Source organism: Oncorhynchus keta, chromosome 22 (assembly GCF_023373465.1).
Source record: "Oncorhynchus keta strain PuntledgeMale-10-30-2019 chromosome 22, Oket_V2, whole genome shotgun sequence".
NCBI lineage: Eukaryota > Metazoa > Chordata > Actinopteri > Salmoniformes > Salmonidae > Oncorhynchus > Oncorhynchus keta.
In genome coordinates, this window is record NC_068442.1 from 658,116 (window position 1) to 681,306 (window position 23,191).

A 23,191-nucleotide genomic window follows, 5' to 3' on the forward strand; every position below is an offset into this window, starting at 1 on the left:
CCCGGGAATCGAACCCACTACCCTGGCGTTACAAGCGCCATGCTCTACCAACTGAGCTACAGAAGGACCATCTATCTAAAAAGCAGTATTCTCCAAGAGAGGATGGCTTTCACTTCAGCAGTAATCAATTCATGAACTTCTTTGAGGAAAAGATCATGATCATTAGAAAGCAAATTACGGAGTCCTCTTTAAATCTGTGTATTCCTCCAAAGCTCAGATGTCCTGAGTCGTCACAACTCTGCCAGGACCTAGGATCAAGGGAAACACTCACGTGTTTTAGTACTATATCTCTTGACACAATGATGAAAATAATCATGGCCTCTAAACCTTCAAGCTGCATACTGGACCCTATTCCAACTTAATTACTGAAAGAGCTGCCTCCTGTGCTTGGCCCTCCTATGTTGAACATAATAAACATCTCTCTATCCACCGGATGTGTACCAAACTCACTAAAAGTGGCAGTAATAAAGCCTTTTTTGAAAAAGCCAAACATTGACCTAGAAAATCTAAAAAATGATCGCCCTATATCGAATCTCCCATTCCTCTCAATTGTTTTTTAAAAATACTGTTGCGCAGCAACTCATTGCCTTCCTGAAGACAAACCATGTATACGAAATGCTTCAGTCTGGTTTATAACCCTATCATAGCACTGAGACTGCACTTGTGAAGGTGGTAAATTACCTTTTAATTGCGTCAGACCGAGGCTCTGCATCTGTCCTCGTGCTCCTAGACCTTAGTGCTGCTTTTGATACCATCGATCACCACATTCTTTTGGAGAGATCGGAAACCCAAATTGGTCAACACGGACAAGTTCTGGCCTGGTTTAGATATTATCTGTCGGAAAGATATCAGTTTGTCTCTGTGAATGGTTTGTCCATTTCGGGGTTCCTCAACGGTTCCTCAAGGTTCCGTTTAAGGACCACTATTGTTTTCACTATATATTTTACCTCTTGGGGATGTCATTTGAAAACAATGTTAACTTTCACTGCTATGCGGATTACACACAGCTGTACATTGCAATGAAACATGGTGAAGCCCCAAAATTGCCCTCGCTGGAAGCCTGTGTTTCAGACATAAGGAAGTGGATGGCTGCAAATCTTCTCCTTTAAACTCGGACAAAACAGAGATGCTTGTTCTAGGTCACAAGAAACAAAGAGATCTTCTGTTGAATATGGCAATTAATCTTGATGGTTGTACAGTCGTCTCAAATAAAACTGTGAAGGACCTCGGCGTTACTCTGGACCCTGATCTCTCTTTTGACGAACATATCAAGACTGTTTCAAGGACTGCTTTTTCCATGTACATAACATTGCAAAAATCAGAAATGTTCTGTCCAAAAATGATGCAGAAAAATGTATCCATGCTTTTGTTACTTATAGGTTCGACTGCTGCAATGCTCTACTTTCCGGCTACCCAGATAAAGCACTGAATAAACTTCAGTTAGTGCTAAATATGGCTGCTAGTATCCTGACTAGAACCCCAAAATGTGATCATATTACTCCAGTGCTAGCCTCCCTACACTGGCTTCCTGTTAACCTCTTAAGCCCACCTGACACGCAGGCATGCCATCTAGCCATCTGGAAATGCAAATGCGCTACGCTAAATGCTAATAGCACTCATTAAAATTCAAACGTTCATTAAAACACACATGCAGGGTACTGAATTAAAGCTACACTCGTTGTGAATCTAGCCAACAAGTCAGATTTTGAAAATGCTTTTCGGGGAAAGCATGAGAAGCTATTATCTGATAGCATGCAACACCCCGAAATACCTGAAGGGGACGTAAACAAAATAACTAGCATAGCCGGCGCTACACAAAACGCAGAAATAAAATATAAAACATTCATTACCTTTGACGAGCTTCTTTGTTGGCACTCCTAGATGTCCCATAAACATCACTATTGGGTCTTTTTTTTCGATTAAAACGGTCCATATATACCCTAAATATCGATCTATGAAAAGTGTGTGATCCAGGAAAAAACACAGTTTTAAAATGCAACGTAATTTTTGTTCTGTTATAATCTCCACAAGGGACAGCCAGAAGAGGACTGGCCACCCCCCATAGCCTGGTTCCTCTCTAGGTTTCTTCCTAGGTTTTGGCCTTTCTAGGGAGTTTTTCCTAGCCACCGTGCTTCTACATCTGCATTGCTTGCTGTTTGGGGTTTTAGGCTGGGTTTCTGTACAGCACTTTGATATATCAGCTGATGTAAGAAGGGCTATATACATACATTTGATTTGATTGTGGAGCTAGAGCCAAGATACCACGGGAACCTGAGGAGACTTGACGAGCATAAACTGTATAACTGTATTGACTCACTGTGGTTCCCGGACACACGCAGGTGGATAGGGCTAGTATTGTGGGTAAGCCTGCCTATAGGGCGCCCATCCAGTACTTTAACGTCCAGGTTAGTGGAGACTGGCTGAGTGGGGATGCCTAGCTCAGACACCAGGGTGTCGTCCATGAAACTCTCGTCAACCTAGAGTCAATGAGAACCCAGAGAGATTTAGACTGGTCGCCCCACAGCAGGATGGCATGAAGAGGGTGCAAGTAAGGGGAGAAGAAAAACTCTCTGTGTGGCCCACCAGATTCCTTGTACCTACTGATGAGCCTGGTCAATTTAAAGGACAGGTAGACACATAATGACCAGCAGTTCCACAATACAGACAACTCTTGATTTTAAGTCTGCGTAATCTTTCGGCTGGAGACAGGCCAGCTCTGCCGAGTTGCATCGGCTTCCATAAAGGCGAGTCGGTAGACTTCGGGGGAACTCTAGTAAGCTCGGATCCTCTCGGGGACATCCGGAGTTACTCGGAGGCAAGCAATTGGGACCGCAATCAGATCTCCTCTCCCCCCTAAGTTCCCGTAGCCGCCTATCGATCCAGATGGTCAAGGCGATGCGCAAATCAAGATCTATAGGCAGCTCCCGTGTTTCTAGCTCGTCCTTAACCTCCTCCGATAATCCATGAAGGAATGTGTCGAACAGGGAAATCCGGATTCCTGGCACTCTCAGCAGCCTTTCTCCCGGACAACAGAAAATCGAAAACCTTTTTCACCTCAGCCACAAATTCTTCCAGGCTGAGAAACACGGCAGATTGTTGTTCCCACACCACGGTAGCCCAGGCGAGAGTCTTCCCGGTCTGGAATCCGTCCACAAGACCTTGGAGTAACTCCTCGTGTCTCCCAATGGTGGTTCCTTGGGAGGAAATGGCGTTGCGGACCTGGTCGGAGTGTGCTGGGTCAGTCATGCCCAGTTCGTACTATTAGACCCAGATGTAGGCAGTTCAAAGTAACACAATTTTATTACAAAACAGGGGGCAGGCATACAACAGGTCAAGGGCAGGCAGAGGTCAGTAATCCAGAGCAGAGTCCGAAAGGTAAAGAACGTCAGGGCAGGCAGAATGGTCAAAACCGGGAAAACTAGAAAACAGGGACGAGAGAGAAAAACATCAGTACAGGAAAAACGCTGGTAGACTTGATGAGACAAGACTAACTGGCAACTGACAAACAGAAAACACAGGTATAAAGCACAGGGGATACAAGAACAAGACAAAGTATTCATACCCCTTGACTTATTCCACATTTATTTTTTTCAAAATGAATTAAATCTAATTTCTCACCAGTCGACACACAATACCCCATAATAACAAAGTGAAAACATGTTTTAGAAATGGCTTGACAACCAATTTCAGGTCTTGCCATAGTTTTTCAAGCAGATTTAAGTCAAAACTGTAACTCGGCCATTTTGCACCATTCATTGTCTACTTGATTAGCAACTCTAGTGTGGATTTGACCTTGTGTTTTAGGTTATTGTCCTGCTGAAAGGTGAATTAATCTCCAAATGTCTGGAGGAAAGCAGACTGAACCACGTTTTCCTCTAAGATTTTGCCTTTGCTGAGCTCCATTCTGTTTCTTTTTTATCATGAAAAACTTCACAGTCCATGATGCATCCACCATTCTGCTTGTAAATATGGAGATTGGTACTCAGTAATGTCTGGTATTAGATTTTCCCAGACATAACACTTTGTATTCAGGACAAAGTTAAACATTTTTGTAGTAGTACTTTAGTGCAGAGGTCTCCAACTGGTAAAAAGTACAATCAATTTTCACGTTTTCCACTGCGAAATTTCATGATCAAATCTCGCAAGTATCACAAGCACCCAGCTACCATCATGCTTCACTGTAGGGATGGTGCCAGATTTCCTCCAGACGTGATGCTTGGCGTTCAGGTCAAAGTGTTCAAACTTGGTTTCATCAGACCAGAGAATCTTGTTTCTCATGGACTGAGAGTCTTTTGGTGCCTTTTGGCAAACTCCAAGTGGGCTGTCATGTGCATTTTACTGACGAGTGGCTTCCGTCTGGCCACTCTATCATAATGGCCTGATTTCTGGGGTGCTGCAGAGGTGGTTGTCCTGCTGGAAACTTCTCCCATCTCCACAGAGGAACTCTGGATCTCTGTCAGAGTGACCATCGTTTCTTGTTCACCTTCCTGACCAAGGCCCTTCTACCCCAATTTCTCAGTTTGGCCTGGCGGCCAGCTCTTGGAAGAGTCTTGTTGGATCAAAACGTATTCCATTTAAGAATAATGGAGGTCAATATGTTCTTGGGGACCTTCAATGCTGCAGACATTTTTTGTACCCTTCCCCAAACCTGTGCCTCGACACAATGTGCCTCAACACGATCCTGTCTCGGAGCTCTATGGACAATTCCTTCAACCTCATAGCTTGGTTTTTGCTCTGACATGCACTTTCAACTGTGGGACCTTATATAGACCGGTGTGTGCCTTTCCCAATCATGTCAAATCAATTGAATTTACCCCAGGTGGACTCCAATCAATTTGTAGAAACATCTCAAGGATGATCAATGGAAACAGGATGCACCTGACCTCAATTCTCATAGCAAAGGGTCTGAATATTTATGTAAATGAGGTATTTCTGTTTTATTTTGAATCAATTTGCTAAAATGTCAGATCTGTTTTTGCTTTATCATTATGGGGTATTGTGTTAGAATAAGGCTGTAATGTAAAAAATTGTGGAACATGTCAAGGGTCTGAATACTTTCCGAAGGCACTGTATATTGACAGAAAACAAAGTGCCATACTTTCTCTTATAGGGACCCAGGGGAGAGGAGAAGAATATGCCTTTTAAGAAAGCTAAAAGAACATTTATTGCACTTAAGAAGCTCTCATGCCTTGTTGCAAACAGGATGCATGTTTTGGAATATTTGTATTCTGTATTCTGTATTCTTCCTTCTCTGTGGAGTAACTACAATGTTGATCCATCCTCAGTTTTCTACTATCACAGCACACTCTAACTGTTTGAAAGTCACCATTTCCTCATGGTAAAATCCCTGAGGGGTTTCCTGACTCTCCAGCAATAGACATTAGACATAGACATTAACTAGCTCTAATTATAAAATGTCTTAATGATGTTCTTTCTTTCCTCATCCTCTCTCTCTGTCTCTCTCCCTGTGTGTCTCTCTTTCTCTCTCCCTCTCACTCACACACACACACACACACACACACACACACACACACACACACACACACACACACACACACACACACACACACACACACAGCTCAGTCAGATGTTGGGGAATGACATCAAGTATCAGGTACGAGAGCCTGTTGGACTGAGGGTCTGGATCCTCATCTCTGCAGTAGCCTTCACAGTCATGGCCTTGATGGTGAGTTGATAGAGTCTGAATGACACACAGTCACAACATACACATACAGGTAACTGCCAAAATAAAGGACACGGCAACATTGTGTCTTAATAGGGCATTGGGCAACTACGAGCTGCCGGAACAGCGACAAAGCACCTTGGGATGTATTCTACAAGTGTCTGTATCTGTATTGGAGGGATGCAACACCATTCTCCACAAGAATTTCTATCATTTGGTGTATTGTTGATGGTGGTGAAAATAAGGCTGTGTGGCGGTCATGAAATGTTGTCAGCCGGTAACCAGCCGGTAACTGTCATGCAAATAATTGCCGGTCTCATGGTTATTGACAGTTAATTACACATAGCATACAAGCCACTGATGCTGACCTTTGGAACATCAACATTTAAAAATCCATTTAATATAGCCTCCACCAGGGGTAGGCAACCCTATTCCTGGAGTGCCACAGATACTGCAAGATTTTGTTCCAAATAGGCACCACACCTGACCAACTGAGCTAATTGATCAATTCAGTGATTGCCTGGTTAAATCAAAAACATGAACTGGCTGTGGCACTCTCGGACCAGGGTTGCCTACACCATCAAATAAATCTAAAGGAAAATTATAATATGATAACATTGCCTATTTCAGAACAACAGAATAGCATATGAAACACTTCCTGTGGCATTATTTTATATTATTTAAAAGTAACACGAATATAATTGAACATAGCTGAATAAACTGGAAAGGATATTTTCCCCAAACAATTTCTGAGCTAGTGTGCTTTATTCTGTGTTGAGCAGTTAATTAACAAAGTGATCATTTGAAACCGGTCCTCCTATATGCTTATTTTAGAGTTATGTATGCTGCTTTAGTTGTGATAAAAAAGACTTATGTTGAATGTTTTGATTTATAATACATTCTAAGGCTGCATGATGTGACTAATGATGATTTGAAAAAAGTAGTTTGAAAAGCATGCACTCCGCTCTGGTTTTTGAGCACTTCCTCAGTCTCTCATACATACCAAATCCAACCAAGACATTTAAAAGGCAAGCAGGGACAATGGGTAAACAAGGTCATACAGTCTAACTGGAATAGTTCTGGCACCACTATTTAAAATAAGGCACTTGTGTTGAATGTAGACATTGACCAGGAGTGACATGGTGAAACAGGTCAAATGGCATAATTCCTGTTATTCTGATTAACCCCCTTTAACTAGGCTGTGTAGGCTATGGGCTCTCCATCCCTGTTCCAGGGGTCCTAGGCATATAGGCTACACTTAGATGTATTTGGCCACTTTAGTTGTGATACAAACCTTATCAAAACATACAGTATAGGCCTATGGGCTAGGCTACATCTTTACATATAGTTTGGACACTCCTACTCATTCAAGGGTTTTTCTTTATTTGTACTATTTTCATTGTAGAATACTAGTGAAGACATCAACACTATGAAATAACACACGTGGAATCATGTAGTAACCAAAAAAGTGTTAAACAACTCAAAATATATTTTACATTTGAGATTCTTCAAAGTAGCCACCATTTGCCTTGATGACAGCTTTGCACACTCTTGGCATTCTCTCAACCAGCTTCATGAGGAATGCTTTTCCAACAGTCTTGAAGGAGTTCCCACATCTGATGCACCACTCCATCACTCTCCTTCATAGTAAAATAGCCCTTACACAGCTGGGAGTTGCGTTTTGGGTCATTGTCCTGTTGAAAAACAAATTATAGTCCCACTAAGTGCAAACCAGATGGGATGATGTATCACTGCAGAATGCTGTGGTAGCCATGCTCGTAAATTGTGCCTTGAATTCTAAATAAATCAGACACAAACAAAGCACCCCCACACCATAACACCTCCTCCTCCATGCTTCACAGTGGGAACCACAAATGCGGAGATCCATCTGTTCAAATACTCTGCATCTCACAAAGACACAGCGATTGGAACCAAAAATCTCAAACTTGGACTCATCTGACCAAAGGACAGATTTCATGTTTCTTGGCCCAAGCAAGTATCTTCTTATTATTGGTGTCCTTTAGTAGTGGTTTCTTTGCAGCAATTTGACCATGAAGGCCTGATTCACACAGTCTCCTCTGAACAGTTGATGTTGATATGTCTCTTACTTGAACTCTGTGAATAATTTATTTGGGCTACAATCTGAGGTGCAGTTAACTCTAATGAACTTATCCTTTGTAGCAGAGATAACTTTGGGTCTTCCTTTCCTGTGGTGGTCCTCATGAGAGCCAGTTTCATTATTGCACTCGATGGTTTTTGCGACTGCACTTGAAGAAACTTTAAAAGTTCTTGAAATTTTCCGGATTGACGGACTGTCATTTCTCTTTGCTTATTTGAGCTGTTCTTGACATAATATGGACTTGGTCTTTTACCAAATAGGGCTCTCTTCTGTATACCACCCCTACCTTGTCACAACAACTGATTGGCTCAAATGCATTAAGATTTAAAGAAATTCCACAAATTAACTTTAACAAGGCACACCTGTGTAATTGAAATGCATTCCAGATGACTACTTCATGAAGCTGGTTGAGAGAATGCCAAAAGCTGTCATCAAGGCAAAGGGTGGCTACTTTGAAGAATCTCAAATATAAAATATATTTTGATATGTTTTAACACTTTTGTGGTTACTACATGATTTCATATGTGTTATTTCTTATTTTTATCTCTTCACTATTATCTGCTGTTAATCTACAATGTAGAAATTAGTAAAATAAAGAAAAACCCTTGAATGAGTAGGTGTGTCCAAACTTTTGACTGGTACTGTATGTGAAACTAGTTAATTTAGAATGGGCCATTATCATGCACCTGTCGGAACAGGGGCTGGGAAGAAAAGATGTCATCCATAATGCACTTGAATAATTAATGGAGGACGCTTTTCCCGCAATTAATTTTTATGCCAGCCAGGTAGACGACCTCGGTTGTAAAGCAAAGAAATGTGCTTAATATTAAGACATTTGAGAAGTAAATATAGTACGCCTCGCCTATAGAAAGCTGATGGGATCCTTGTCTTTTTAAGAGGTCATTAAAACTCTGTTTTCTCACCCAATTTCATATCATGGCCTATAGAAATGTTGCGCCACATGGGCTCATAGGAATACTTAATTAATTCCATGCATCAACCAGCTATGAGGAGCTGGCTCTCGCTGCTCAAAAGATGATCCTATTCTGCGTAAACTCTGAATGCCAGGGCTCTCATGAAGTGTTTGATTTGATTTTCGATCGCATTCACATTGATTAGAAGGACAATAGAGCGCTGAGTACCAGGCCATTAGCAAGTTTGGTAGGCTACAAATGACCATCAGCGACATCAAAGCGTAGTTTTGGAGAAGCCTAGTTACTGTGACTCAACTGTCATGTGGAATTTGACTGCGGTCATGACTCGTGACTGCCGGTGTGGCGGTAATACGGTCACCGTAACAGCCTTAGGAGGAAAGCACTGTCTCAGGCACCACTCCAGAATCTCACATTGGGTTGAGATCTGATGAATGAGACACACACACACTCCCTTTAAACCCACTATGTTCCTTTGAGACCCATTTTTCAAAGTCATGGAGATTTCTTCTTCGAGCCATGGTAGAAAATAATGGGTAGCAGGGTATCTTTATACATGACCCTAAGCATGATGGGATGTTAATTGCTTAATTACCTCGAGAACCACACCTGTGTCGAAGCATCTGCTTTCAATATACTTTCTACCCCTCATTTACTCAAGTATTTCCGTTATTGTGGCATTTACCTGGAGTAAACATGATCCAGACCTCTGTAACCACTCCTCACCTGAAGTGTTTCATTCTCTGGCTTGACAGTAGGGTTATCTTTCACCGTTTAGAACTTTCACGAGTGGTTTAGAACTGTACCAAAATATTTCACTAGGAGTTAAGGAAGCAGTTTGTCCACTCTTTCAGTCTCCCCTCTCTTTAGTGAACAGAGTCCCATACAGTTAGTCTTCACTACACTATCTCGATGGGACATCTGGGAGGAACAGCTCAGCCTTTGTCTGCCCCTAAATGTACTGTGTAGCTGAATGACCTTCCTTTAGACCCTGTTACTATGTCTGTGAATGGTTTTACTGTGGGGGTACAGGAAGCCACATTGTTTAATGGGATATTAAGTTATTCTCTGTCTAATGCTCTATTTAAGGAGCAACTGCCTGGTGATTTTGTTACAAACAGACCTAGCTTTCTTGGAGCAGTAGTTACAACCGCTGCCCGTGGTTGATCGAGCTATGCTCTGGGACCTCAAACTATCCCCCAAAGCATTGTTACAATGGTGCATGTTGTGATTAAGATGATGAGTGTGCTGTGTTGTGCTCCCTCTGCAGGCCCTGGTGTTGCCCAAGCAGCTGTATGACATAGTGTTTGAAGAGGAGATCAACAACACCAGTGTCTCCATCAGACTCTATGGGGGAGCACTGCTCAGTGAGTGCACACACATTCTGGATGTACAGTTGAAGTTGGAAGTTTACATACACCTTAGCCAACTACATTTATACTCAGTTTTCACAATTCCTGACATTCAATCCTAGTAAGACTTCCCTGTTTTAGGTCAGTTAGGATCACCACTTTCTTTTAAGAATGTGAAATGTCAGAATAATAGTAGAGAGAATGATTTATTTCAGCTTTTATTTCTTTCATCACATTCCCAGTGGGTCAGAAATGTACAAACACTCAATTAGTATTTGGTAGCATTGCCTTTAAATTGTTTACGTTGGGTTAAACGTTTCGGGTAGCCTTCTACAAGCTTCCCACAATAAGTTGGGTGAATTTTGGCTCATTCCTCCTGACAGTGCTGGTGTAACTGAGTCTGGTTTGTAGGCCTCTTTGCTCGCACACGCTTTTTCAGTTCTGCCCACACATGTTATATAGGATTGAGGTCAGGGCTTTGTGATGGCCACTCCAATACCTTGACTTCATTGTCCTTAAGCCATTTTGCCACAATTTTGGAAGTATGGTTGGGGTCATTGTTCATTTGGAAGATGCAATTGCGAACAAGCTTTAACTTCCTGACTGATGTCTTGAGATGTTTCTTCAATATATCCCCATAACTTTCCTTCCTCATGGCGCCATCTATTTTGTGAAGTTCACCAGTCCCTCCTGCAGCAAAGCACCCCCACAACATAATGCTGCCACCCCCATGCTTCACGGTTGGGATGGTGTTCTTCGGCTTGTATGCCTCCCCCTTTTTCCTCTAAACATTACGATGGTCATTATGGCCAAACAGTTATATTTTTGTTTCATCAGACCAGAGGACATTTCTCCAAAAAGTACGATCTTTGTCCCCATGTGCAGTTGCAAACCGTAATCTATCTTTTTTATGCCGGTTTTGGAGCAGTGGCTTCTTCCTTGCTGAGCGGACTTTCAGGTTATGACGATATAGATACTTTTGTACCTGTTTCTTCCAGCATCTTCACAAGGTCCTTTGCTGTTGTTCTGGGATTGATTTGCACTTTTCGTACCAAAGTATGTTCATCTCTAGGAGAGAACGCATCTTCTTCATGAGCAGTAGGACGCCTGTGTGGTCCTATGGTGTTTATACTTGCGTACTATTGTTTGTTTGTATTGTTTGTACAGTGGTACCTTCAGGCATTTGGAAATTGCTCCCAAGGACGAACCAGACTTGTGGACATGTACAATTTATTTTCTGAGGTCTTGGCTGATTTATTTTGATTTTCCCATGATGTCAAGCAAAGAGGTACTGAGTTTGAAGGTTGTCAGTTCGCCTATGATGTCAATAAGCCTATCAGAAGCTTCTAATCATAATTTTCTGGAATTTTAAAGGCACAGTCCACTTAATGTATGTAAACTTCTGATCCACTGAAATTGTGATACAGTGAATGATAATTGAAATCATCTGTCTGTAAACAATTGTTTAAAAAATGACTTGTCATGCACAAAATAGATGTCCTAACCTACTTGCCAAAACTATAGTTTGTTAACACGAAATTTGTGGAGTGATTGAAAAATGGGCTCTAATGACTCCAACCTAAGTGTATGTAAACTTCAGACTTCAACTGTAGTTTGGACACACCTACTCATTCAAGGGTTTTTCTTTATTTTTACTATTTTCTACATTGTAGATGAGTAGCGAAGACATCAGAGCTATGAAATAACACATATGGAATCATGTCGTAACCAAAAAAGTCTTGAACAAATGTAAATATATTTTATAGTTGAGATTCTTCAAAGTAGCCACCGTTTGTCTTGATGACAGCTTTGCACACTTTTGGCATTCTCTCAACCAGCTTCATGAGGTAGTCACTTGGAATGCATTTCAATTAAACAGGTGTGCCTTGTTAAAAGTTCATTTGTGTCATTTCTTTCATTCTTAATGAGTTTGAGCCAATCAGTTGTGTTTTGACAAGGTAGGGGTGGTACAGTGCCTTGCGAAAGTTTTACATCTTTATGTTTGAAGCCTGAAATGTAGCAAAAGGTCGCAAAGTTCAAGGGGGCCGAATACTTTCGCAAGGCACTGTATATTCAGAGCCATATCCCTGTAATGCATAGAAAATATCTTATGTCAAGTGTTACTGAAGTGGTGGGGTTGCAGGTTCACTAAAGCCTTTTCTTTTGCTATCGGCCGCCAAGTGCTATTGACTAGTTTTCATCAAGCTGTCCCCTCAAGAGGTTCAGGTTCAGGTTATTAATCAATATACCAGGGTGTTTATAAATATTACAGGAACAAGATCATCCACATTTATTGATCACATTTTTAATTATACTATAGAACTTTGCTCTAAAGCTGTATCCGTACCCATTGGATGCAGTGATCACAATATAATGGCTATATCCAGGAAAGCCAAAGCTCTGAAAGTTGGGCCTCAAATAGTGTATAAGAGATCATCAACAGATTTGGCATCTTATGTGGATGATGTTAAAAATATGTATTGGTCTGATGTGGTTAATAAAGAGCATCCAGATGCTGCACTTGATGAATTTATGAAATTGCTTCTTCCAATTACTGATAAACATGCAGCCTGTTAATTAAGAAACTGACTGTTAGAATTGTTAAGCCTCCATTGATTGATGAGGAATTGAAAAGACTGTATTGCTGAAAGAGACAGGGCAAAATTAGTGGCTAATATTTCTACCTGCACATCTGACTTAATGCAAATTCCGAAATTGTGACTAAACTCAACAAAGAGAAGAAGAAACGGTAATATGAAGCCAAGGTTAATGATATAAAGTATGATGGCATGAAATTATGGGCAGAAAGAGGAATTCAACTCCATCTTTCATTGAATCATTTGATGTTTCCAATTATTTCAATGATTATTTCGTTGGCAAAGTAGGCAAACGTAGGCAGGAAATGCCAACAGCAAACAGTGAGCCATCGTAATCATGCATAAAAAAAAGAATGGAGGAAAGTAAAGCAAAAGAAGTTTGAATTTTGTAAAGTTAGTGTGGGAGAGGTGGAATAATTATTGTTATCGATCAATAATGACAAACCTCCTGGCATTGACAACACAGATGTCATATCTTTAATCTGAGCCTTGAGGAATGACTTTGTCCTCAGGCCTGGAGGGAAGCCAAAGTCATTCCGCTACCCACGAGTGGCAAAGCGTGCTTTACTGGATCTAACAGCAGACCTATATGCTTACTGCCAGCTCTTAGCAAACGGATGGATTTTTTTTTTTACCAAATACAATGATATTTGTTTGTAATTTATTGCACTGACACAAATGTCTGAAGATTGGTTGAAGGAAATTGACAATAAGAAGATTGTGGGAGCTATACTGTTAGATTTTTTCAGCCGAGCTTGGAATCCCTCTTTCCTTCCTTCCTTTGTTGCCATCGGTTATCTTGGTCAGCAGAAACAGGTAAGCCCACTGTGTGGTATGTAGTATTCCAGACCTGGGAAGCTGAGAGATTCTTCTGTATACAGTATACACAGACATGCAATATCCATAGACAAACATTGGCAGTAGAATGGCCTTACTGATGACCTTAGTGATTTTCAAAGAGCCACCGTCATAGGATGCCACCTTTCCAACAAGGCAGTTCGTCAAATTTCTGCCCTGCTAGAGCTGCCTCAGTCAACTCTGAGTTATGTTGTTGTGAAGTGGAAGTTGTGGGTCAACCAAGCTCACAGAACGGGACCACTGAGTACTGAAGTTTGTAAGTCGTCTGTCCTCGATTGCAACACTTACTACCTCTGGAAGAAACCGCAGCACTGTTAGTCGGGAGCTCTCAGCCTCCCAGATCTGGAATACTAGAGAATTCTGTGCTTCCAAATTTGTGGCAACAGTTTGGGGAAGGCCCTTTGCTGTTTCAGCATGACAATGCCCCCGTGTGCAAGTTGAGGTCCATACAGAAATGGTTTGTCGAAATTGGTGTGGAAGAACTTCACTTGCCTGAACAGAGCCCTGACCTCAACCCCATTGAACACCTTTGGGATGAATTGGAACGCCGACTGTCAGCCAGGCCTAATCGCCCAACATCAGTGCCCGACCTCACTAATGCTCTTGTGGCTGAATGGAAGCAAGTCCCCGCAGCAATCTTCCAACATCTATTGGAATGCCTTCCCAGAATGGTGAAGGTTGTCATAGCAGCGGGGGCGGCAACTCCATATTCATTCCCGTGATTAGTTAATGCCCGTGATGTACGACGAGCAGGTGTCCACATACTTTTGGTTATGTAGTGTGTGTAGCTTCCGATTCATGATCCAGAAGTGTTTGTCATTCATAGGAAGTTATTAATATTATTTCACAAACATTCTGAGTAAACAAAGTCATTAATGCAAAAATAGCCATAAAAAAAGCAAAGTCGAGCAGGAACCGACAAGACGCTCGCCCCCCTCAGAACCGCCATGTTGGAGATAAGGTCAGTATAAATAGTGCATAAACGCCTCGTCCCGCTGTGGCGTCCATTATTTCCAAGGTAATGTATCCAAGGTAACGGAGGCGTTTATCCGGCTTATACCACAGAAAACAATATGAAAGTACACATTTACTTGTGTAGAAATCAACTTTTTTATTTATATAAGCTAATTCGATTAGTCTTTATGTTCCGTTCTTATCCCTCGCTTGCAAGCTAGCCAGCTAGCTATGGCTAACACAGTCACTACCTCTGCAGTCAGAATAACAGCAAAGTAGCGGTTTTCTATTTTACACACTACAGAAGAGAGAGAGGGAAAGAGTGAGAGGGGAGGAGAGGGAGATGGAACAGATGGATCCTGGCATGCAGGAAGGATATACATACATACTGCTAGCTCCATCACTCCACGGTCACACCATCCTCATCCCTCCATTCCTCCCACATTCACCCCTCAGCTCAGCACCCCACCTTCTCCCACTTTCCCCCTTCCCATGTGGATGTGTGGGTGGATGAAAGGACTTGGATATAATGCTAGCTTCCTCACCACAACCACCCTTTTCCTCGCCATCGCTCATCTCAATGTCCACCTCCACTCACCTCCCTCCCTCGTCCTAGCATGTGGGGTGTGTGAGCAGACGAGAGTAATTAGAAATGGAAAATCAACCTGGAAATATGTCCAAGACTGATAAAAGCCCACATCCTTATTTGTCTGTACTTGCATGCTTGAATCTGAGCCAGTAGGCCTAATAATTACATTGGCATAAGTTTTACTGCGATTCAGGAAGACCTCATTACCTACATTTTGGGTGATCTTTAAAAAATACAATTGAGATATTTAGTATCCTGTAGATAGCTTGGTTTTTGGAGTGTGCAATTTCCTCATTCACTGAACACTGCAACTTATACAGCTGTATTTAGATTTTGAATAGGAATGCCTACATACCATTGGCCCCTCTCCCATGGTCTCTCTAACCCCTGGCCTCTGACTTGTGGTTCATGGCATTTCCTCCCTCAGGTCTATCCCTCATCTTGTGGAATGGGGTGTACACATGAGATCATCATTCAATGTGTTAACTCTAACCCTGAGCTCTAACTGACCCCTTCAGGTCTGTCCCTCATCATGTGGAATGGTGTCTATACACAAGAGAAGATCATCATCCAGTGGACTCTGCTCAGTGAAGCATGCTACTTTGCCATCCAGTTTTTAGGTGAGTGCTTCAGATTATAAAACCTTTCCTATTTCTAACAATTCATATATTTCACTGAGGGAGGCTCCTCAGACCTGGCCGAATACTCTTTCCAATGCTGATAAAAAATAGTTTGATAGATGAATACAATGCATGAAAACCTATCTAGACTTTTTGTTGATATCAAGGACCTTGCTCCTGCTGTGCAATGCACTATCTTCAGACTGTGTATGAGTTAACACTGTCCTCTAGAGGTCGAGACACAGTAGCACAGTTTGGAGTCTCATTGAGCTGCACATGTTGAAGAGTCACTCTTCAGTTTCATTAAATGTGAAAGGGGTATTTCCTGCTGACTGAGTGTCATACATTATCAATCAATCAATATGTTTTCTATTTCTTAGTTAACTGTTGTCTCAATTCTGTAATTTCAGTTACGTCAGTCACTCTAGTGGAGATAGGCTCGTTGCCCAACGCTGCAATCTTCCTCCTCCTCAGCCGAGTAATCTTCCTCCTTGTCACTCTGCTCTACTACTACTACCTGGGCAGAGGACGACCCAAGAAGATCTGATGGCGAGGGGAACTTTGCTTCCAGATGTGGGCTCAGAGGGAGGTGGGGTGTATTGAGGAAGGCAGGTAGCCTAGTGGTTAGAGCGTTGGGCCAGTAAATGTTGCTAGATCAAATCCCTGAGCTGACAAGGTAAAAATCTGTCTTCTGCCCCTGAACAAGGCAGTTAACCCACTGTTCCTAGGCCATCATTATAAATAAGAAATAGTTCTTAACTGACTTAAAATTAAGGTTACATTTTAAAAAATGTAATGTGCAGTGGTGGAAAAAGTACTAAATGTACATACTTGAGTAAAAGTAAAGACACAATAGAAAATGACTCAAATGAAAGTCACACAGTAAAATACTACTGGAGTAAGTCTAAAAGTAGCTGGTTTTAAATGTACTTAAGTACAGTGGTGGAACAAGTACTCAATTGAGTAAAAGTAAATTCTATATATGAAATGACTTATAATAAGCAAACCAGATGGCACAATGTTCTTCTTTTTTTTGTGTAATTTACGAACGGACGGGCAGACTCCAACACTCAGGTCGTGTCTACACTTAACACTTACATGCGACTTCTGCTATCAGAATAAGAACATCGCATTGAAAAGACTGGTCTGATTGTGTTCATTCTGGCTGAATGCGTTGCGTGCGGATTTCTCCTCAGTCTGGACACAATCAGGCTACTGAAGGCGCATATAGTGGGTGACGTGATCAGCACTCCTCACACAAATCTCCAGAAAACGTATGTTTTGGGACCGAGGCACCGTTTCATTATAAAGTTGGAGGAAATGACGTTCCTAGCGGGTGAAGATAGTGTTTGCTGACCTCATAAATGCTAGCCAGCTAGTTAATATTTAGAAAAACTGTTTTTGCCTGGCTAGAGTTATGCTAACCCGTTTGCAATCCCTTTAGAGTAGCTTGCTGGCTAGTTACAGAAGTTAGCTACCGTAGTTAGCTATTGCCATCAGTTGTGGTGTTATTGTCGTATTTGGCCTATTCCACCGTTTGTAGAATGCATACTGGCATGTGCATATAGTGCGGGGAAAGGGAATCCGGAGACACTATGGACACAGTCGACACATATACATTGCATCCGGAAAGTATTCAGACCCCTTGACTTTTTTCACATTTTGTTACGTTACAGCCTTATTCTAAAATGGATAAAAAAAATAATAATCCTAATCAATCTACATACAAAACCCAAAAACACATTTTAGAAATGATTGCATATGTATCAAAAAAAAGTTTCATATTACATTTAGATAAGTATTCAGACCCTTTCCTCAGTACTTTGTTGAAGCATCTTTGGCAGCAATTATAGCCTTGAGTCTTCTTGGGTATGACGCTACAAGCTTGGCAAACCTGTATTTGGGCAGTGTCTCCCATTCTTCTCTGCAGATCCTCTCAAGCTCTGTCAGGTTGGATGGGGAGCGTCGCTGCACAGCTATTTTCAGGTCTTTCCAGAGATATTTGATCAGGTTCTAGTCTGGGCTCTGGCTGAGCCACTCAAGGACATTCAGAGACTTGTCCCCAAGCCACTCCTGCGTTGTCTTGGCTATGTGCTTAGGGTGGTTGTCCTGTTAGGTGAACCTTCGACCCCAGTCTGAGGACCTGAGCACTCTGGAGCAGGCTTTCATCAAGGATCTCTCTATACTTTGCTCCGTTCATCTTTCTCTTGATCCTGACTTGTCTCCCAGTCCCTGCCACTGAAAAACATCCCCACGGCATGATTCTGCCACCATGCTTCACCGTAGGGATGGTGCAAGGTTTTATCCAGATGTGACGCTTGGTATTCAGGCCAAGGAGTTCAGTCTTGATTTCTTCAGACCAGATAATCTTGTTTCTCATGTTCTGTGAGAGTCTTTAGGTGCCTTTTGGCAAACTCCAAACAGGCTGTCATGTGCCTTTTACTGGGTAGTGGCTTCCATCTAGCCACTAGCATAAATGCCTGATTGGTGGAGTGCTGCAGAGATGGTTGTCCTTCCGGAAGGTTCTCCCATCTCCACAGAGGAACTCTAGACCTCTGTCAGAGTGACCATCACCTCCCTGACCAAGGCCCTTCTCCCCGATTGCTCAGTTTGGCTGGGCGGCCAGCTCTAGGGAGAGTCTTGGTGGTTCCAAACTTATTCCATTTAAGAATGATGGAAGCCACTGTGTTCTTGGGGACCTTTAACGCTGCAGAACTTTTTTAGTACCCTTCCCCAGATCTGTGCCTCACCACAATCCTGTCTCGGAGCTCTACGGACAATTCCTTCTACGTAATGGCTTTGGTTTTTACTCTGGCATGCACTGTCAACTGTGTGACCTCATATAGACGGGTGTGTGCCTTTCCAAATCCTGTCCAATCGATATCATTTACCACAGGTGGACTCCAATCAAGTTGTAGAAACATCTTAAGGATGATCAATGGAAACAGGATGTACCTGAGCTCAATTTAGAGGCTCATAGCAAAGTGTCTGAATACTTATTTAAATAAGAATTTTGTAAAAACTTGTTCTTGCTTTGTCATTATGGGTTATTGTGTGTAGATTGATGAGGGGGAAAAATGTAATCCCTTTTATAATAAGACTGTAACATAACAAAATGTGGAAAAGGTGGAGGGGTCTGAATACTTTCCGAATACACTGTAAGTGTAGACATGTGACGCGTTCGGAATTCCATGATCAGAATCATAAAGCTGCATGAAGTTGTCAAGTCTAGACACGGCCTCAGACATCATTTACAAACACAGTGTTTCGTGAGTCCGTCAGCAGATCAGAGGCAGTATGGATGACAACGTGTTATATTGGTAGGTGTGTGAATTGGAACACATTGCTGTCCTGCCTGAGCTTTTGAAATTTGGGTAAAATGTACATTTTTTCAGGAATGTAGTGGAGTAGAAGTTGTAAAAATATAAATAGATACCCTCAAAAATTACTTAAGTAGTACTGTAAAGTATTTTTACACCACTGGTAATCTGTACGGCTGACATGCTTTACGTAAGTCATGACAGACACTAATGCCTGGTCTACACAATATATTTCTATCTGAAAGTACTGTGACGTTATGTCCTCCTGAACAGGGATGTGGGAGGGGCTTGGTGCGTGTATGGGTTATTATATGCATCCAGCCCCTTGCTATACCTAGACCCCAGATTTGATTATCACCACAGCAGTCAACACATGGTGGTGTCATAATCTGTTCTGTATATGGAAATGAGAAAGGGTCTGATTGTGAAAATGTACAAAGAGATTAAGTCATGCTCCTCCAAATACTGTACACTACTTGTGTGTGGAACAAGATTCAGAGTAAAAAAGGTTGTCGTTGTAAAGAAGGGGCAGAAATTTGCATTAAGGTTGTTCTGGTACTGTACCTCCCAGCCTACCTGTCATGTGACTTAGTGTGTGTGTCACAAATAATACCCTATTTCCTATATAGTGTACTACTTTTGACAACAGAGCTATAGGCCCTCATCAAAAGTAATGCACTATAGGAAATAGGGTGCCACTTGTAATAGGCCCGAGATGTACAGAGTAAATTGAAACACTAGGCTGTGTTTTTATGTCCAGTAATTTTGCTTTGTTTTTAAATTGCAGTATTGAGTGTGCGCTGATCTGTGGGAGTTACATTTTGAACATGCTGTGACTTCAAGGACCAAGAGTTTTTTTACTTGTGTTAACATTTGTTTTTCTCAATTTGTATGGTGTTGGTGAAGTTTTTACTGTGCATGAAGTGAATTCTGTATACATTTTCTCTCTCTCTCTCTTATCAGTCCTCCAAATCAAACACAGAATGTCACGACACTCTGTTTTAAGGGTGTGGAGTGTAAATAGCATTATAGCCATAGAAATACAGGCACTAGAATGGACATTCCCTTTCAAGTCAGTTATTCTATTTCAATGATCAGTCCTGCTGCCTTGTATCTAAGCTTAGAGTTGATATAAAATGCTGACTCCCAAAAGTTGAGGCAAATTCCAGCTGACAGACTGGTGACATAAAGTGTGGATCAGTGTCTGTATTATTGTCTGTTCTCAATGCTTCCTGGATCAGAACATTGAGGGAGGTCAGAGGTCAGCTTTTCATTCTGTCCAATGGGCATAGAGGTCACATGTGATAGAGAGAACTCATCTGCTAACATGTTATTGAGAGTGAGCTTACAATATGGAGCACCTTTGGGAATCAAACACTTTTTATCTGGGATAAAAACCTTTTTAATTAAATGATCTGTCAAGATTTTTGACCAAAACTAATCCACTAATGACAAGATGTTTATAGGCCTACTGTACACAAAAATACATAGTGCCGCTTCATAGCAGCTTGGACAGTGTACATTCTCACAGCCATTGGTTACTGATGATCATATCTCCTGTTGGTAACAATACAACTTTATTGGTCCAACTGTTACCTAACCAAACCATGCACATTGTGTATGGAATGTCCATACCATCATGGTTAAAGGCAGAGTAATAATAAAGGCAGAGGTTGATCTTGAACAGTACACTTTTTAAAAAACTGTGCGCTTAATGTGACCAGCAGAGTATGTATGTATGTATGTATGTATGTATGTATGTATGTATGTAGCACACTTTTATAGATAGCTAATATAGCTATCTATTAAAGCTAGCTAATATCTGTCTTTAGTCTTGCCTTAAAACCGTTAAAAGAACAATCACAACCTACACACAATTCACTTGATACTTGTATTGCTGCCATGTGGTGTCGTTCCTTTGAACAGAACAGGGAACGTATAGATTCTATAGATCATTAGTTGAATGTTTTCCAAAGGTGAATTAAAGGCCCACTCTCTGATTTAAGGAGTGATCCTGGAATGGTTTTTAACTAAGCAGTGACTGGAGTCGAAGCCCTATTTAATTGTTTTTCACTTAAGTGATATGTGTCTTGTTTTGATGATACGTTAGTTGACAATTGCATGCAATATAGTCCCTTGTGTACAGGAATGTAGCATGTGTCTTTTGTAGCACACTATACTGTAATAAAGGCTGGTAAGTAAGTACACAGAGGTGTGATCAAGCATGGTAATAAATGGTGAAAAAATGGACGTGTTAACCATGAACAGAATGAAAGTATTATAGTTTTGACAAAAGAGGCAAAAAGTATATGTTTGTGCATGAGGGAGTTTCCTCACAACATTGGACAGGTCAGGTCAACATTGGATCATTCAGAGATCCTCACTGAACTTCTGGAGAGAGTTTGCTGCACTGAAAGTAAAGGGGCTGAATAATTTTGCACGCCCAATTGTTCAGTTTTTGATTTGTTAAAAAAGTTTGAAATATCCAATCAATGTCGTTCCACTTCATGATTGTGTCCTACTTGTTGTTGATTCTTCACAAAAAAAATACAGTTTTATATCTTTATGTTTGAAGCCTGAAATGTGGCAAAAGGTCGCAAAGGGGGCCGAATACTTTCGCAAGGCACTGTATATATATATATATATATATATATATATAAATATATTTATTTGTATATATATTTATATTTTTAAAAAATGTGACAGCATTTTTATATTTGTCATTTGTTGTTCGGGGGATACAGGTACATTATCCATTTCAATCTAGAAGTTTATAAAACATGTACTCGTAGGCTGCCACTCAAAAAGAAAAACAAGAGTAAGAAATACAGAGTTTAATAGTTTAAGTAATAACAAATTCAGTATAAACAGGAAAAAAAAACTCCCATCCCATTGGGGGGCTGTCACCCCCCCAGTCGCCCCACGTGGTGACCAGGTAAAACCCTTCCCATACCACCCCATCACTTTAAATATATTGTTTGTATGTACTGTATGTGTTGGGCTTTATCTGAGATTATTCTTTACAGAGTCAAGTATATTTTTCCAGGGCCTCAATTGTTCCTTGACTAGCACCACTCATTCTCTGTTGATAATTCATTCTAATGTAACTGTATCCACTGGTGAATTCATCACATCTAAATGTGATGAGTTTCCGGCATATTTCAGTGATAAAATATCAAACAATAGGCTGGATATCAGTCAAAGCAAGACCTGATGAGAAGTATGATATGGGCCCTAGCCTCTCCCTCGCAAAGTCACTATGTACTATAGTTATTTTCCCTGGTCGACACAGACATGCTTTTAGGAACATGATATCACAACTCCAGCCTTCTACCTACCTTCTCGATCCTATCCCCACCACCTTCTTGATCCTATCCCCACCACCTTCTTCAAAGCAGTTTTTAATTGCATACAGTATATACTATACAAAAGTATGTGGACACACCTTCAAATTAGTGGATTTGACTATTTGGGCCACACCAGTTGCTGACAGGTGTATAAAATCGAGCACACAGCCATGCAATCGCCATAGACAAACATTGGCAGTAGAATGGCCTTACTGAAGATCTCAGTGACTCAACGTGGCACTGTCATAAGTTGCCAAGTCAGTTTGTCAATTGTCTGCCCTGCTAGAGCTGCCCTGGTCAACTGTAAGTGCTGTGGTGGGCGGTGGGACCCAATGCAGATAGCCAATTAGCTAATGTGCGGGTGCACTGGTTGGTCGGCCCTACTGAGGTAGTATGTACATGACTGTATAGTTAAAGTGACTATGATAAACAGAGAGTAGCAGCAGCGTAAAAAGAGGGGTTGGGGGGGCACACAATGCATATAGTCCGGGTAGCCATTTGATTACCTGTTCAGGAGTCTTATGGCTTGGGGGTAAAAACTGTTGAGAAGCCTTTTTCTCCTAGACTTGGCACTCCGGTACCGCTTGCCATGCGGTAGTAGAGGGAACAGTCTATGACTGGGGTCTCTGACAATTTTTAGGGGCTTCCTCTGACACCGCCTGTTGTAGAGGTCCTGGATGGCAGGCAGATTAGCTCCAGTGATGTACTGGGCCGTAAGCACTGCCCTCTGTAGTAGAGGTCGACCGATTAATCGGAATGTCCAATTTCGATTATAATTATTATTTTTTTACACCTTTATTTATCTAGGCAAGTCAGTTAA

At 41.5% G+C, this 23,191-nt stretch overlaps 1 protein-coding gene across 1 annotated transcript in view; it reads left to right on the forward strand.

Annotated features, from left to right (window-relative positions):
- The window catches only part of LOC118400718 (tumor protein p53-inducible protein 11-like), an 84,499-nt gene extending 62,909 nt beyond the window's left edge, over nt 1-21,590 (forward strand). The window contains exons 3-6 of the mRNA XM_035797728.2: nt 5,579-5,686; nt 10,005-10,101; nt 15,603-15,704; nt 16,115-21,590. Of these exons, the coding sequence (XP_035653621.1) occupies nt 5,579-5,686; nt 10,005-10,101; nt 15,603-15,704; nt 16,115-16,251 (444 nt within the window). The 3' untranslated portion in view covers nt 16,252-21,590. The remainder of the gene's footprint in view (nt 1-5,578; nt 5,687-10,004; nt 10,102-15,602; nt 15,705-16,114) is intronic.
- The last annotated feature ends 1,601 nt before the right edge of the window (nt 21,591-23,191 follow it).